The sequence below is a fragment of the Abramis brama genome (assembly GCF_963993115.1).
Source record: "Abramis brama genome assembly, chromosome: 3".
In the NCBI taxonomy this organism is placed as follows: Eukaryota; Metazoa; Chordata; class Actinopteri; order Cypriniformes; family Leuciscidae; genus Abramis; species Abramis brama.
The window spans coordinates 20,907,142-20,925,029 of record NC_139965.1 but is presented as its reverse complement, the minus strand read 5'-3'; the positions used below and the strand labels follow the sequence as shown (position 1 = coordinate 20,925,029).

The following is a 17,888-nucleotide window of genomic DNA, read 5'->3' as shown; positions in this document are numbered from 1 at the left end:
AAGTAGCACAGGTATATTTGTGGCAATAGCCAACAATATATTGTATGAGTCAAAATTATCGATTTTTCTTTTATGCCAAAAATCTTTAGGATATTAAGTAAAGATCATGTTCCATTAAGATAATTTGTAAATTTCCTACTGTAAATATATAAAACATTTATTTTTGTGAGTGAATGCAGCACAATCACGAACATAAATGGATAACTTTAAAGGTGATTTTCTCAATGTTTCAATTTTTTTGCACTCCCAGATTCCAGATTTTCAAATAGTTGTATCTAGGCCAAATATTGTCCTATCCTAACAAACCATACATCAATGGAAAGCTTATTTATTAAGCTTTCAGACGATGTATACATCTCAATTTCAAGAAATTGACCCATGTTACTGGTTTTGTGGTCCAGGGTCACATATTATTAATTTTGAATAGATTTTTACTCCAAAAATGTAAGAATATTTCGACAGAGGCACACTCGATTGTCTCGCTGTTGGACAACGAGTAGCTCAGCGACTTCTCTGATTGTTTGATTCTGATTTCCAAATAGGCCTACTTGGAATGCAAACAAGATCCTTGCACAAAACATTCTGCTTAAATTACATTAGCCTACTTTAAATGCCTACATAAAATGTATCCCATGAAAACATAAAATATGTTTTATTCGATAAAAAGCCATGTCATTCATGAACATTATTGATTCCCAAGCTGGATTTTCGAGCCCCTAACTGCTAATGATTGAACTGCAGGTCAGGAAGTTCGCAAAGTTGTGATGTCAACTGGATGTCAACTACCGGTACATATTTTTGATAGTTTTAAAAAATAAAAATAAAATGTGTAGAGGAATACAAAAATATATACAAACTACTATATATATATATATATATATATATATATATATATATATATATATATATATATATATATATATATATATATATATATATATGTTATTCGTTATATTTGTTCAAATGTTTTTCTCAAAAGCAATCTCCATTTATGGAATAACGTCAAGAACAGAATCACAACTAGAGTTTAAGTAGAGAGAGTGGCAACGCTATTTCCCACGAACTAGTGAACGCCACTTGCTCCCGCCCAATCAAACTCCAGCTCTTCGTTCACCTGATCACAGCGAAGCCATTTTGTCCTGAACGGCTCCGCCAGCGCATTCTTCACCAAACCGGAATAACACAGAGCTGACAGTTCAAACCACAGATACAGCGACAGACAGGGGGGTTATAGCTAAACCACCCCTCAATTCAGTCCCGAGCAACTCGACGTCTCTCGTTCTCACAACGGGCGGAACCGTGTCGTATACGCGGACTAAAAGGAGACTTTAAGCGGGACGGAAGGGCAGAGAACCAGGCATCCGGTTAGACGCGCTGGCTCACCGGGCTGGAGTCCAACTTGAGCCGGACACTTTCAGCTGTCTTCGTCGCGATGCACGCTGGACTTCTTTTTAACAACATTTACCATTCTTTTTGAAGATTATGTATTTAGGAATAGCTTAGGCTCGAGCAGGATTGGGTTTTGTTAGTAACGTTAGTTGTCTAAATATAAGAAAGCTGGAGCAATAATTCAAGCTCAGATGTGATTTATCTACTCAGCTGGCTGGGCAGATAGTTTAGGTTGTTGATTAGATAAATCGCCTAAATTGATTGGTTACATAATACTTTTGTTTTGTTACCTGTATAGTTACATTTTTGAGTTAATCCACCTTTCTTACCGCCTCTTTGCCAAGTCACTTACAGGGTTTGGTTTGTATGTCTATGCATATTTCTCGCAAGAAAACCTGTTAGAGCTCTTGACTGGTTAAGTCTTGGTACCAGTGTAATAGCAGGTTTATAAAGGCAAGAAAATAGTTTTGCTTATCTGATCTCAATCTAGTCTGCTGGTGCTTCTTATATCCAGTTTGTTTTCTTTTAAAAGGTCTTAATTGGTGAGGCTCAAGCTGGCTGACAGGTGATATTTTCTGCCTGAATCCCCTGAGCTGGCCTGACCGATAGCTATGACATTTTCCAACAGTTGTTTTGTATCTTCAGACTTCAATAATACCAGTATCTGTTCTTGGTGCCAATGGTTTATGAGTAATATTAGCTAACAAAAGTTCAGATCGCCCCTCCAATTTAGTTACGGCATATCTAGTTGTGACATTTTTACTAGTCAAGTCAACTTTTCCTTCCCTTTTTTTTTTTACTACAAGTGTATCAATTAGTGCCAGTTGACTTGGTGGCGGTTCAAACGTATCAAACTCAACAGTTTGCATCAAGTCAGTGTATTTTTGTAAAATTGTCAACTCCTATACTAGATCGTTGTGAGAATACACACGTCTACAGTGAGACCAGGTCAAGTTTAGTGTTGATTTTTCGTATCTCAGAGCTGAATAAAAATGTCAGGACAGTCCATCACGGATCGCATCGCTGCGGCCCAGCACAGCATGACTGGATCAGCCATCAGCAAAGCTCTCTGCAAGGCCACAACGCATGAAGTCAGTGGACCAAAAAAGAAACACCTTGATTGTGAGTATGCCTAAAAGATTCCTTGTATTTGTACTTGCACAGTCTCTTCGCAGGTATTCTTGGGTGCTTTTTAAAAGCTCAAAGTGTTACTGCATCCCTGGCATGCAGTTCCACTAGCCTTGGCTTGCACATCCTCAGCTGTCTGGACACCAGTGATGAATTGGAACATGCTCGTGATGGGAATGCTGATCTCTCTTCAGACGCTGTCAGTTCAAGGAGCTGCGCGACAGTATAGGGTCATTTACTGACTTTGTGTTCCATTTTATTTTTTTGTAATTATATATGCGTTATTGCAGCAACATTGAACCAGTTATGTCTTCATACAGACAGCTTATATTTAATAATATCTGCTTCTAGGGATGTCCCGATACCACTTTTTCACTTCCGATACGATACCGATGCCGCAGCTTTGGCTATTTGCCGATACCGATATCAATCCGATATTTTTATTTTATTCTTGAACTACTACTACTAATAATAAAATATATTGAAGCACTTTGCTCAATTAGCCACATAAAAACGTCACTCAAATGGAGAACAAATACTTCTCCAGTATATAGTCCACAAGAACAGTTGATAATGAAAGACTGCCACCCTTTATTCAAAAGACCTTGAGATATGTTTGGTAATTGTACATGAATGAATTTAAAATTAATTTGCTATTTCAAATCAATATATTTGTTTCCTTAAAATTTTAATTAACTTTAATACCGTTATTCTCATCTGAATTATAAATAATTTGTTTCTGTATAAAATAATACTACCATTAAAAACACATTTGATTTTCTTTTTTAATCAATGTAGAATGTGTAACTTCAAAATAAACAGATTAGTGCTCTGTTTTAGGACAAGAAATGAAAACCAATGCAATATGATGAATGTCCAAAAGATGAGATAATTTTTGCTTTTAAACAGCGTGTGTGTGATTTTGGTTGCTTGATGCTTGAACAGTTTGAATCCATTCGCGCATATAATGATAAAGCGAGCGTTTGAAGCGAAATAGACGCGCGTTCAGAGCTAAGGCGGGCCTACAGATTAGGTGTCCCTAAAGAACCCGCATGTCTATGCGTGTATCTAACAGTAGTTCCGCATTACATTAATTAATGTGCACGCGAGTTTTATTTATTTTTATACCGTGTATTCTTCGTGTAAATCCATGCACCGAACCGTGACGCACGTACCGAACGTACGTTCAATACGAATACACGTACCGTTCCACCCCTGATAGGTATCGGATCATAGGTATCGGATTTTTTTTTTTTCTCCCCTCCGATATCCGATCTAGCGTTCTGGGCCAGTATCGGCACGATACCGATGCCGTGGATTGGATCGGGACATCCCTATCTGCTTCATAATAACCACTTTTGCTTGAATCGGTAAATGCAGCTGTCAGGGTTTCTGATACATCGTGTTTGAAGTCATGTGGTATGCGTAATGTCTTCACGTCTTGTTGTGTGATCCCTCTTTAACAGTCATCGTCGAGATGGTGTGGGAGTGATGAAGGTCAATACAGGCGTGTGTGCATTGAAGCATTGAGGCATTGATTCTTTTGACAAAAGCAGAGTTAATGCAGAATGCAGCACGTCAGTTTCATTTTCGCAGAGGCAGTGTCTAAAGAGATTACGAACAGAGGGCTGCTGAAGTATTTGTACGACTTGTGTCTGACATTGTGAACGCAGCCAAACGCATCTTGGTGCAAAATGCTCTTCATCAAGGGATTTCTTTCTTATTAGACCTTTATCTGTGATTCCCCGATGGAATGAGGGAGGCTGGCTGCTTCGGCACCTGTCGTGCTGTAAGACCACAGACTGACTTGCAGCCAAGAAAACGAAAAAACCTGATTGGTTTGTTTTATGTTTGTGTCTTTGATTCATCCGTGTTTGCAGAACACAGCCTCATGTTTAGTCTGGATTTGTTTCCTGTGTTAGCCACTGGGTTATGTGGCCTAGTACGGTAGTCTGTGCCGATCTGCCTGCTTCATTTCTTCTGTTTTAATCTTGCAAACACTGCATAACACAATATTTTTTCAGAATTACACAAGGTCAAGTGTTGCTTACTTCCTCTTTTTTTGCTCAAAGCAGAGAAGTATTATATCCAGAAACATTTCCACATGACTTGTTCAAACCGGTTCTCAGAATTGGGGAATTTCAGAAACCTGACGTATGTTGTGTCAAGACCATATATGTCATAATTATTTATTAGGATGTGATGGTATTGGTTATCGGCTGATATTAGAGATTTTCTTTTCAATTTATTGATGTTTGTTGAAATTGGAAATTTTATTGAGACGTGTAACTTCCCCACTTTTTACATTTAGATTACTTTTGCCGTAATCTAACGCTCAATTAAAGGTACTATTTAAAAAAATGGAATAACATGAAATCTTTAACACATCTTAAAAAGAATATCTATTTTTAATTCTGTAATCTGTAGCCTATATTTATAATGTTGTGTTGCTCAAATTCACTTGTTACCCGTATTTGAGCAACACAACATTATAAATGGTTTAATTTTTAGTTTTAGTTTTTATTTATTTAGACAACATAGTACAATTTTAATGTATCAACATTTATTGATTATTATTAGCCATAACTTTAAAATAATTATTGGTTTATGTGTTGTGTATCTGCCAGAAATGTAATATTACTGCATCCCTATAATTGATCATAGCTATCTCCCAGAATAAGCCCAGTGTTTATTCATTGCTTTTTCATTCTGGCTAAAGCAGTCTGTGAGATTGGAAATTTAGATAGCTAACAAAGTAGTTAAATGTGACACCTTTTCTCTCTCTCTCTCTTGTAGATTCTATCTTTTATTATGTAGTTTTGTCCAGTTTGCATTCACTTTCCTGTTCTGTGCAAACAGCAGTGAGATTTGTACTGAGTCAACAAACAGATTTTGCACTCTGACCTCTTCGGAAGCAGTGAGTGGGACACTGTCTTTTGGTAGAACTTGAGCTTACTGAACTGGGATCTGTGCTCAGTCTTACATTCAAACCTGGAAGCTTACTGGGGAATTGTTCTCGAATTGGTACAGAAATAACACTGCTACATGTCTCAGTTTCAGATTTACAGGACCTCTCGATGGATATTGCACACAAAAATGACAAAAGACGGCTTAAATCAACATATCCAATCTAATTTAGGCTACTTTTACTAATTTTTGGGTGACAGGTTGCACTGGATTTTATTAGTCCACTGGGGAAAATGTGTTTACTAATTACTAAGCAGCTTTAATGAGAGTTTCTGAGTAAGAACTAATAGCTAAGTTTGGAAGCTTTGTTGTTTTTATTTATTTATTTATTTATTTATTTATTTATTAGGGGTGGGGGAAAAATCAATCTTCTGCCCATTCGCATTGATTCACAAATTTCAAAAATCGATATTCTAAATTGTTACATTTCTTAAACCTCGCTGTACTACTTAAAGTTATTGACACGTTAGAGTGTTATTAATCACAATAAGCCACGAAAAATTACTCAATGTGGTGCTTGCGCAGACAGACACAGCCGAAGCTGATTAATTAGTATATTTTTTTCTATTGTATATATTTTTTTCATTTTATTTACCAGTTTTATATTTGAAAAAGTTTTTATGTATCAAGGAATTTTATTTTGTAGTTTTTCTATTTGTCTCAGGGCTCTCAAGCGCTCACAGCTAGGCGTTTTCAGCTGGCTAAAAACGCTTTGGTGGACACGCGGCCTAAAAGTACCAAGTTCGGTACCCAACCCTAGTGCTCGGTTAGTGACGTCTGTCTAAAGCCGCTTTTCCACTGCATGGTACGACTCGTTACGGCTCACTTAAATAGTACTACCTCGGTTAAAGGACAAATCCAGTGAAAAATGAACCTAGGGGTAATTAACACATGGTTACCGAGTCGATCGTTCCCTGCGATGCGTTTTCATGAAAATCGAATGTATAGAGTTTTATCTTTAAAAACAGATTGGCTCATAACACTAGTATATGGGGCACAGAGTAAGTAAAAGTAAATCGCTAGTTAATACCACTAACAAAGCTCAAAATAGCCTCACACTAACACGGTAGCACAATGAGGGTCCCTACATGCAAACCGAAGCATTGAGAACTTTGTTAGTGTACAGACAGTTTAATAAGAAGATACTTTATAAAGACAGTACATTACGCGTTTACAGACAGGCGTCATCTTGGAAAACAGTCTCGACTAGTCGAGCCACGAACGCCGCGTTAAGTGAGCTGGTCGATAGGAATTACGCATAGTCAGTCCCTCCAGAAAAACGCGAGTTTTTTAGTGATTGTTGCGGGCAAAAATCCTTGATTATGCGGCACGTTTTCTTAAAAAATGCGATGGAATATGCAGGATATTTATGCAATTTTATGCGATGAAATTGCGGGAACTTGCAAAAATTGCGGGAACTTGCAAAAACTGCAGTTTGATGAAAGAGAAAAAAAAGTGATTCCCCCAACAAATATATTAAAAAAGACCTATATTTTTGTGAATTTGTGAATATTCAGGTCAATATTGTTTCGTGGCCACGAATTAATACCTCAGCAGGTTATACTAATTTGTTCCCTCGTTTTACTATATTGTGGCCATGTAATTCGTTAAATCAAAATGAGGGAGGGAATTAGTTTGTGTCCACGATTTATTAAAACGAGGGAACAAATAAGTCGTCGTAACAACAACTAATTATTTAGATCAGTAGACACAGGGCGCATAAAAGAACAAGCAGAGAGAGAGAGAGCGCCCCGGCTGCGCGCGCGCACTCTCACCGCCTTCAAACAATATGCTGTATTGCTCTCTCTCCCTCACGCATATTAACATCAATTGACACAGGTCGAAAGACCGATTGTGTTTTATAGATTTAGTAGTTTGTTCATATAAAGTGTTTGATTAGCAAGTACATGTTCAGGAAATGCATAATACAAATTGTATGGGTTAATGTAATGGAAACGGACTGTTTTATCGTTGTTTTTTGAAGAAGCAGCAGCATTACTCTTGCCTCGGAGAATACAACACGGGCATAACGACAATTTTGCATATAAATTACTATTTATAGGGCTTGAATTACAACCTGAAACTGCGCATGCGTGGGGTAAAACTGCTGGGGTGAAACTGCTGGGGTAAAACTGTGGCTCTGCGGTTCTGCAGACAGATATTATTGGTTTCATCGGCATCGCAGGGTTTGCAGCTTTTCAGCGATGTCGCGTAATTACGTCACTTCATAACGTTCCCATGGCAACAGGGGAAATGGCTGCTCTTGTGTGAAGTAAACGCAACATTTTTCAACTTTCTGCTAAGATATATGTGACTTTTTGCAACGAAAATGCGGGGATTATGAAATCATGCAAGCCCGCATATTTTGCGCACGGAAATCTGCAATTTATGCGGCGAAAGTGCGGCGTATTTGAAAAAATGCGTCCCCCGCATAAATATGTGGACTTTGGCTGATTATGCATTGAATCATGCGATCGCATAATCGCGTTTTTCTGGAGGGACTGCATAATGAAATCTAACGTAGCACGGCGTTCGTGACTCGACTAGTCGAGACTGTTTTCCAAGATGACGCCTGTCTGTAAACGCGTAATGTACTGTCTTTATAAAGTATCTTCTTATTAAACTGTCTGTACACTTACAAAGTTCTCAATGCTTCGGTTTGCATGTAGGGACCCTCATTGTGCTACCGTGTTAGTGTGAGGCTATTTTGAGCCTTGTTAGTGGTATTAACTAGCGATTTACTTTTACTTACTCTGTGCCCCATATACTAGTGTTATGAGCTAATCTGTTTTTAAAGATAAAACTCTATACATTCGATTTTCATGAAAACGCATTGCAGGGAACGATCGACTCGGTAACCATGTGTTAATTACCCCTAGGTTCATTTTTCACTGGATTTGTCCTTTAAGGTTCCAAGCGAGCCAAACCGATACTAAAATGTGACGTGTAAACACCGTCTATGGTAAACACTGCAGATCACTGATTGGTCAGAGAGATTCATCACTACCAGCGTCATTGGATTTGCGACACGAGACACCAAACTTCTTCGTTTTGCAGTGAAAAACATCCACATGCCGAGAATCAAGAACTAGGGCTGTAGTGACTCGAGACCGCTTTTCTATGGTCTCGGACTTGTCTCGGACTCGCTGGTATTCGGACTCGTACTTGTCTCGGTCTCGGCCACTGGTCTTGCCAAATATGGCTTTTGGTCTCGACCGAGTCCAGGTGTCTTTATTATGTTCCCAGTAATCACACATACGTCGCTGCGATATTAAAACAAAATATTATTGGAGGGAAAGTGAAACACTGGCCACCTAATAACTATGGGCATTTCGGCTCTTTTTCGTGAGCCGGCTCGTTTCACTCAGCTCAATGAAAAGAGCCGTCTCTTTTGACTCACAAACGGCTCTATAAAAAATAAATGTTTAAATAAACTCACTGAAAGTCCACCGCTAGTGCAACGTGAATATTCATATTTTTAATTGTCCATAACACCCCGAAAACTAGCCTGCTTGCCTTGCACATCTAATGGGCAAAGTTTTCTGACTTTTTTTCTTACCTTTCTTTCTTTGCCTATTCCACGAGTGGTAGACTAAAATATTATTTTTCGTCACGTCATCCGCCCGATCTGCGGTTTATCCGCATCTCTTGTGTGTGTGTGTGTGTGAGTGTGAGTTGGCTCGGCCCTCCCTCATGCAGTTTAATTGGTTGACATCGCGTGTATGATTGACAGGAACAGAATGTAAGGCTGATCAGACAGTCGAAACGAATGTGTGTGCTCCTTTAGGCCTATATAATTATTATTTTTTTGTTGTTCTTTGAATTAGTCAATTATTTTAAATAAAATTAAAATGATTCATTATTTCATTATTACATAATGATTTAATTTCTATAGGCTAGCCTATATTTTTTTAGCAGACTTTTTTTTCCTGTCCTGGACTCGGTCTTGACTTGGACTCGAACCTCTTTGGACTCGGTCTTGACTTGGACTCGACTAGTCCTGGTCTTGGACTTATCTTGGACTCGACAAAGGTGGTCTTGACTACAGCCCTATCAAGAACACCATTCCATCGATATGCTCCATTGCTCCTGTGTTGCACGTTTGTTTGTCGCGTTTACGATTATGTCACGGCAGTAGAGGCGGCGCAACTATAACGATCAGTCTATATTAGGGGTGTAACGATACTCTCATGTCACGATTCGATATATATCACGATATTGAAATCTTGATAAAATATTATTGCTATACTCAAAGACATATGGTAAATGGTCAACAAAAAAGTACTGTTGATTAAAATGCTAAATTTGGTATTACGTTGGGAGTTACCTGGTGCTTGGACTTGGTGCTGGTAACACAATGCACAGGACAATGGTGACACCAGAATCTAAAAAATATTCATGATTCTGAAACTGAAAATACAGAAATATTTTAGACAAATATGCTTGCACTCTGTCACTGACTAGATATATTTAAAATAATGTAGGCCACTTTTTACTGGTAACATGATACATTTGGCATTATCAGGACCCACAAATATTCCCCCTTTGCAATATAATACATTATATTCAACATTATATTTAGTAGTTTAATGTAGTACTGACACTAAAACTAAAATGATTGGTCGAACATTTTATGGCCCTATGCCTTCCACAGATGAGATATATATATATATATATATATATATATATATATATATATATATATATATATATATATATATATATATATATATATATATATCTATATAGATATATATATATATATAGATATATATATAGATATATATATATATAGATATATATATAGATATAAATACATTTAGACCATTTAACTTAGTGATTGCTATCAGGATGTTAACCAGCATAACAAAAAAATTTTTCTGGAACAAATCATCTACCCTGCCTTTAACTTTGACAGCCCTAAATTCAAAACGAGACATTTTCTTCACACAGTGTGAGTTGCGGATTTTGATTGACAGGATGTAATCGTCCCTGATCATTGGTTATTTTTAAACAATAGTCGATAGTGAAAATAATTACTTTTATCAAACCTGTATTTGAATTGAAAATTGTTTTGTTTTTTTACTGTCATTTTATGGTTTACGATGTTACCATAGACATTGCTTTTCCCTGCCCAATGTGCCCATATAGTATTAATTTTATTTGTGCAGGTCTTAAAAAGCATTTCATTTGATGCAGATACCATTCATAAGATTGATCATTTGACTAGCCATTCAATTAACCCACCAGACTAATTGATTTTGAATGTGTGTGGTTCTACACATGCCTAAAGCAGACTTTTACGCCCATAGTCAATAATCCTGAGACTATCCAACTAGCAGCAGTCTGAATCTGGAGTGTGTCAGGGTTAAAGGTGAAGTGCTTCTGATTTAGAACTAGACAGCTGAAATGATGCTGTGCAATAAAGACAAAACAGCCATTCTCAAACATGTCTTGGGAAATACCACCCAGCCTTTCAGAATACAGATTACCCTTCAGGATGCTTTGTCAACAGTTTGTCCTCTGCAAGAGCAAACTGCTTCACAGATAAGTAGCTTTTACTTATGAACTCATTGTAATTTTGTGGATGATGGATGTTTGTATTTGTATTTATTAAGCACCGAAGCATGTTGTATTAGAAGCAAGCAAGCAGAAATAAAACCAGGAGCTACCGTTGACTGATCAAAGAGGATGTCTTTGAAGCACAGATTCAGTGTTTTTTTTAGGTAGAGAAGCAGTTGATCAATGTTTGTTGAGCTTCATTCAGTGTGAGGACACAACTGCACCACTTTAAGAGAGCTTCCACATGCTGCATGACACATTGCTTCTGTTCCCTTCACGCTCATAGTGCTGATGTGGCCTATTTATAGCTGCTGAGGGCCTTTGGCTCTGTTTGATAGCTTGTTTTGTACCTTATAAGAGCCCTTGGCTCGTCTTCTGACATCTCCTCTGCAAAACCTGGGACTTTATTTATGATGCATCTCAGAGGAGAGAATTCTCAAAGCTCTTTTTTCTCACTCATGCCCATATGTGCGAAACTACATATTTTCAGTTTCGGATACTACAAAACTATAACCTTTTATTGCACAAAACTATCCTTGTCCTCACAAAAAGCCAGACAGTCCTAAAGAAGCATAATAATTGGAAGTTTGAAGTCTGAGAGTAAACCTTGAAATGTAATGTTGAAGACAGTAAAAAAAAAAAAAAAAAAACTGTTTTAGGTCATTCCATGTCAAATCAACCAAATTTCAGAAACTTCCCAGGCTCAAATTTTGTTTGATTTTGTAAATTTTTTGAGGAGAGACAAACAAAAATAGTGATGAAAGCCAAAATATTAAATGTAATAAATTATATTAACTGGGTAATCCACTATTTTGTAGAGGGGGTCATAATGACAATTTTCACCTGAGATTTGGAGCCAAATGGAGGCATGCAAACTTGGGGTAAAAAAAAACAAAACACAAGAAGTGCTTTCCCCATTTTTGAACTGTCACTGTTGGCATATAATGCAACAGAGATTGTTAAAGTCAACAGATTTTACTAACAGACCTCCCAATCTCTGTGGAAAAATAAAATGATTGATGCTGCCGTCTTTCTAAAGTCATTTTTACCCCATTTTAAATTTGGCTCCAAATCTCAGGTTAAAATTGTCATTTTGACCCTCCTCTACAAAATAGTGGATTACTTGGTCAATATACATTCATTAAATTTAAGATTTCAGCTTTATTCTTCAATTATGTATTTCTTTCAGCAGAAAAAAGAAATCCAAATTTTTAGCTTGGGAGGTCTGGTTGAGTTGACACGGAATGACCCTTCTTTGGTGTTTGCGAATATAGAGGCGCACATTCACATAAAACTATAGACTTCCAGTAAGCTTAAACCTCTCATTTATCCTTTTTAAAGCATATGTAAAATATATAGGCTACAAATATAAATGATCTTTATTCTAGTTTCCTAATTTCCTAACCTTTCCTAATTTGATCATGCTATTTTGGACATTAGACATTAATGCGTCAGCATTCATGCTTAAAGACTTGCGTTTGATTTTTCTACTTTCTGGTATTCCTTGCCTTAAATTACATTTCTTGGGCTTTGTGAGAAATAAAGGGCGGCTGATGTTATATATGATTGTGTGGCTTTCCTTTGTCCTTTTTATTATAGACTGGAGCTTTATAGAATTCTACAAGCTGTGCTCCCAGGTTACTGATTAGTTGCAAAGCTGTGGTGAAAAAGAAAAGAGAGGGAGAGAGGGAGAAATATGGGAATGACATGTGAGGAATAGCTGCGGTATTCCACAGAACTGTGTCACTGAACTCACTGTTCAGGAATCCCATATAGGCCTTTTACAAAAATGTCACCATCATCACATTTATGTTCCCAGAACGCTGATCAAATACCGACCTCGTCTCACCACATTTGAGACCATCTACCAGATAAGCATAATTTCCTTTTCCAGCACTTCGCAATCACAGCAACAAGGCCATCAACACACATCTTGAAGGAAATGGAGGCAGAGATACAAACGAGCTCTCAAAAAGAATCCCAGCTATATTTAATAGAGGTCCCAGGTTCCCCAGACAGAGGGAGCACAGTTGTTTATTTGGAGAAGAATTCTCCTTGCTGTTCTCCTTCAAGCTAGCTGAAGCGGTTAGCCGATAAAAGACTCTCTGCGCTCATTAAATCCAAAACTGTTTGCTGTTCTTATCTACAGGTTAGAGAGATTAGCATTTGTTTTGAGCATAGAGTAAAATCTCCACAGGTCTGGAGTTCCTCTAATCTTAGTGATTAGCTTTTCCACAAAGGAAATCAGTCTTTTTGATATAATTTTTTTATTTAGTGAAATTATTGTTTTAAAAAATCGTTTCATGCTCTTGCTTTGGAGGTCCATATAGTCAGTAAACATGTCTGCACACTACACAAATATTATATTGACGATATTATCGGCGATACAAATATTATATTAACGTCGGTGTCATGATACAGTAGTATTTTCATTTTGTGTTTAGTATATTATGATTAGAACTGTGAAATTGCGAGCGTTTAACTTTGAACCATTTAATTTCCCATTCATCTTCATTGGACTTCACTGCTTTGCACAAGAAGTACTGAGCTTTCTACTTTTATTTCATTGGAGAGCCATAAAACTAGCATAGATAGTTGGCATGCCATCGTCAGAAAAAAACAATAATGACGTGTACCGTGATAGTACCATGTTTATTGTAGCACGAAAACTTAGCAGACTTAGCAGTCCTGACTGGTGGTCAGCCCAAAAATACTTATGTAACTAGAAATATTGTGTCTCTCATTCACTAATAATTGCATGGATTATTTCCTATTCGTACGCACAGGAGAACTTCGTGGTGGGCGGTGCCCGCGGTGGGTATGTGATGTAACTGGTGTTGCGGCTGAACACCGTGTAACACTGGTAACACAGACTATTGCAGCAAGCCTAATACGCACATGAATTTGTTCTTAATCTCGTTCTAATGTTTGTGAATTTGGAATATTCTAAATGAGCGCCACGTGCACAAGGTTAGTCACGCCCAAACCATCTCCATATAAGGGCTTTCCGCAGAACCTTTACTTCACAGCTTTCGTTGCTAAAGTAGGTGCTCTCTGATTGCTGATTACAGTGAATCATGATTTGTTTGTGAAAATGTTTGTACGCAGATTTCATGCGCAAATTAGTGCGCATGCATGCTTAGTGAATGAGACTGGTTTGGGGATCTGGTTTTGTCTGAGAATATTGTGCAATAACATATTGCAATACTTTGAAATGTCAATTCCCACTCCACCTCTAGTGCATTATTCCAGAAGCAGAGGGCCATGGAGAACTGACCTGGAGTCAGTGATTAGTACACTTGGATCAAGTAATTTGCATGGCAGCTGTGGCGGTTCAGAGGTGAGCACCAGCCACGGTCTTCTGGCTGACAGCTGGACAGACTGTTAGGCCACCTGGTCAATTTACTTCCTTGTGTACATACACACACACACACACACACACACGAGAGGCTTCCTGCCAAACTTCCTGTGCCTCATCAAGGCTCAATCCAGATTAATTTGTAAGCCGAGAATAATCATGCTTTGAATCAAAAGTGCTTTAATTTGTAATTTTGTTCATTTTTCACTCTTGCATAGAGCTGGTTTTAATTCCAAACCAGTCTCCACCGGCCAATTATGGCAGCGACGCGTGCGTTTGAAACTCAAGGATTTTTTGAGCCTCTGTCAACTCTGACTGGTGGCAGGCTCAGCCCGGTAGGAACGTTTCCAAAGAGTTTCGTTGTCTTTCAGGCTAACAATAAGACTTTGACACAGGCAGACTGAAAGTGTGTGACCTCATCGCTCAAAGACTCTTCATTTGCTGCATTGCAGTGACATCATTGGGCCACAGCTTCCTTTCACCGCCTTTCTCGGATTCGATTCTCGCCACTGCACATCATTTCATGCTCTGGTGCACACATCTCAGCATGGAACCATGCAGGTGTGTGTGTGTGTTTGTTAGAAATAACATGGAAGTGTGATTGTATGTTTTAGTGAAACACTGTCAGAAACTCTATTTAAAGGCTGCGGTGTGAAACGCTGCCTGTTCTCTGTCACTCTGGGAATCTATTTTTGTGAACTTAGTGTGACACTCAAAAGCATTGTAAAGGAGATAATTGGAGACTAGTATCATGTGTTATCGCTAACTACCTCATGATGCGATACACGTATCAATATGTCATTCAATACATTGCTTTGCACAATTTAATTTGATCGGAATTGAAGTAGGGATGAAATTGTTACCGGTTTGACGATAAACCATGATAAAAATCCCTGATGGTTTGTATTACTGTTTCATTACGAGATTTACTGTCCCGCATTAAGCAAAACCAGCAACAGTCTCACGCAGGGGGAACATTAGTTTTGTTTTGTGTGAAAACATGGCACAAGGCAGTAAAACGTTTAACAACCTCTACAACCTTTACAGTCGAATGCTGAGGGAAATTATAAGAATTAAATAATTATGTGAATGTATCTCTGAAGGGAACCGAGACAAAAATATGTGGATGGTAACCTGACCAAAAAAACTATCTCTAACTGGACTGGGAAATGCCTGTTTAATAGCTTGTGCTTATGTAGGCAACCTGCTTTTTTGGTTTAGTAAATATACATTTGATACATGGATTTAAAGTATTATTACAATATTGCAAGAAAACAGCCCTGATATGCAATGTCTGAAAGCTCTGATCCAGGGTGTAATCAGCCATACAACCACATACATTCCCAGTGCTTCAGACGGTCAGAGTGGGGAGTTTCTTGCTCGCATTAACTGTTATTTGTGCCTCTCTTAGTCTTTCTCCATTTAAGACAATGACATTTTTGATCAATGCCACCAAATGTGCCCTGTTTTATCTGATTAAATCAGCACAGAGTTTTTCACTCTCATTCTTTTTCCCTCCCCCTCCCTGCCAAAGGAGCCAATCAGCTCGTAGGCTCTCCTTCTGACCATCATAGAAAACAAGCAAGACAGAAGGAGACCGAGCTCTGAAGCAAAAGCCATGGTGCAGTTCAGTACTGGAAAGAGAGCGAGAGAGAGAAATGGGTAAAAACACTGTTGAATAGGCAGCAATCTCGTAACTCATCCCCCAACAGGCTGCAGTGTGTTTTTAATAGTAGTCATAGTACGTGAATATGCATTCCTCTTGGGAAGAGATGCTGAATAGCTCAGTGGAGTTGACTTGAATCTTCAGGATCGCACAGATTTATTAATGCTGCTTGCAATACAATTACTGTTGCTCAGCCTAAGTACTAAACGTTGGCACGTAACTCGTTTGTGCTATGGGTATGAATGATACCTCAAAGCGTGCCTCTGTGTGCTATTACTTTTCTAAGTGATCAGGTTTTTCTCACTGGTGGGTGATACCACAGACATGACTAAAGAGGGACCCTGAGCGCTTTAGAGATCAAAATATCATTTGCATTTGGGCCAGTAAACACCCACCTAGAATTACCCAGATCTCCAGATTTGATTCCTATTCAAAACTCTCAATTCAATTATTCACTATTACATTTATTAGTCATTTTGAATGTATGAAAGAAAATCTCTCTCAGTTAAAGGCATAATTCACCCAAGAATAAAAATTCTGTCATGTACTTGCCCTCCTTTTATTCCAAACCTGTCTTTTGAGAAACACAAAAGATGATATTTTGAAAAATGCCTCAGTGTTTTTATTTTATTTTTATTATTCAGTAAAAGTCAGTATGGGGTCCAAAGTTTTTTCGACAGTTATTTCAACTGTTCCATACGTTCTTCAAAATATCTTATCTATCTGTTCCACAAAAGAAAAGAAAGTCGCACACCTCAAACTGTGCTGTTAATACATGTATGCATTTGGCAGATACTGTTACAGGGTCCCTGCAGCTCCTCAAAAAGTCTTAAAATGTCTTAAACTCAGTTTGAACAATTTTAAGGCCATTGAAAGTCATGTCTAAATCTTATATCTTATATTATTAAAAATAAATTTACAGTCTTAGTTATCATTTTAAGAGGTCTTAATTTCACGATCCTGCCTAATGTGACTATTAAAGGGATAGTTCACCCAAAAATGAAAATTCTGTCATCATTTACTCACCCTCATGTTTCTTTCTTCTGTTGAACACAAAGGAAGATAGTTTGAAGAATGTTGGTAGCCAGACAGTTGACCATAGCCATTGACCATTGACTAGTATTTTTTTTCCTTCTATGGAAATGTTTGATTACCAACATTTCTGAAAAATTTCATCTATTGTGTTCAACATAGGGTTGGAACAACATGAGGGGGAGTAAATGATGACAAAATTTTCATTTTTGGGTGAACTATCTCTTTCCACTTCAAAAGGCTTTTGGGCTATTGTAACAGGAAGGAAAGACTAAAACATTATTTAACACATTTATCCTTTATATATATTTTTATTGTCTGCACAGTAATCTGTTTATTGCCTTTCTTTAAATACAATATTACCAAATGAGCAAAATCAAACAATCTCAAATTCGTATGTATTGCTATATTAGTACATACACCAATTTACCAAGGTATGCATTTTACATGCATTCCCTGGGAATCAAACCCATGAACTTAGTGCTGCTATTTATTTAATTTCTATTTATTTAACGGACATAATAATCATCTCGACAAATAACTGCTGTTGATGCCAACTAAAGTAAACATTAAATTGCATTTCTTTACAGAATTATAACAATTATGGCATTCATTATAATGATCCACTGTGTATACAAAACATGGCTGAGGCTTATCAACACGCACTCTAGCTTCCACACTGTAGTGCATTACATCCTCAATTTATAGAACATTTGTGCCTTGCTGGCATCCTGTAAGTGTGTTTTGTAGATGTATAGCACATACTAGTGTGCCGTCTCTTATACC

General features: G+C 37.7%; 1 protein-coding gene across 2 annotated transcripts in view; it reads left to right on the top strand.

Annotated features, from left to right (window-relative positions):
* The first annotated feature begins 1,141 nt into the window (after positions 1-1,141).
* The window catches only part of LOC311078807 (phosphatidylinositol-binding clathrin assembly protein), a 54,492-nt gene continuing 37,745 nt past the window's right edge, over positions 1,142-17,888 (top strand). For both annotated transcript variants that reach the window (XM_084107809.1, XM_084107808.1), the window contains exon 1: positions 1,142-2,511. In XM_084107809.1, coding sequence (XP_083963935.1) covers positions 2,382-2,511 — 130 coding nt within the window. In that variant the 5' untranslated portion in view covers positions 1,142-2,381. The remainder of the gene's footprint in view (positions 2,512-17,888) is intronic.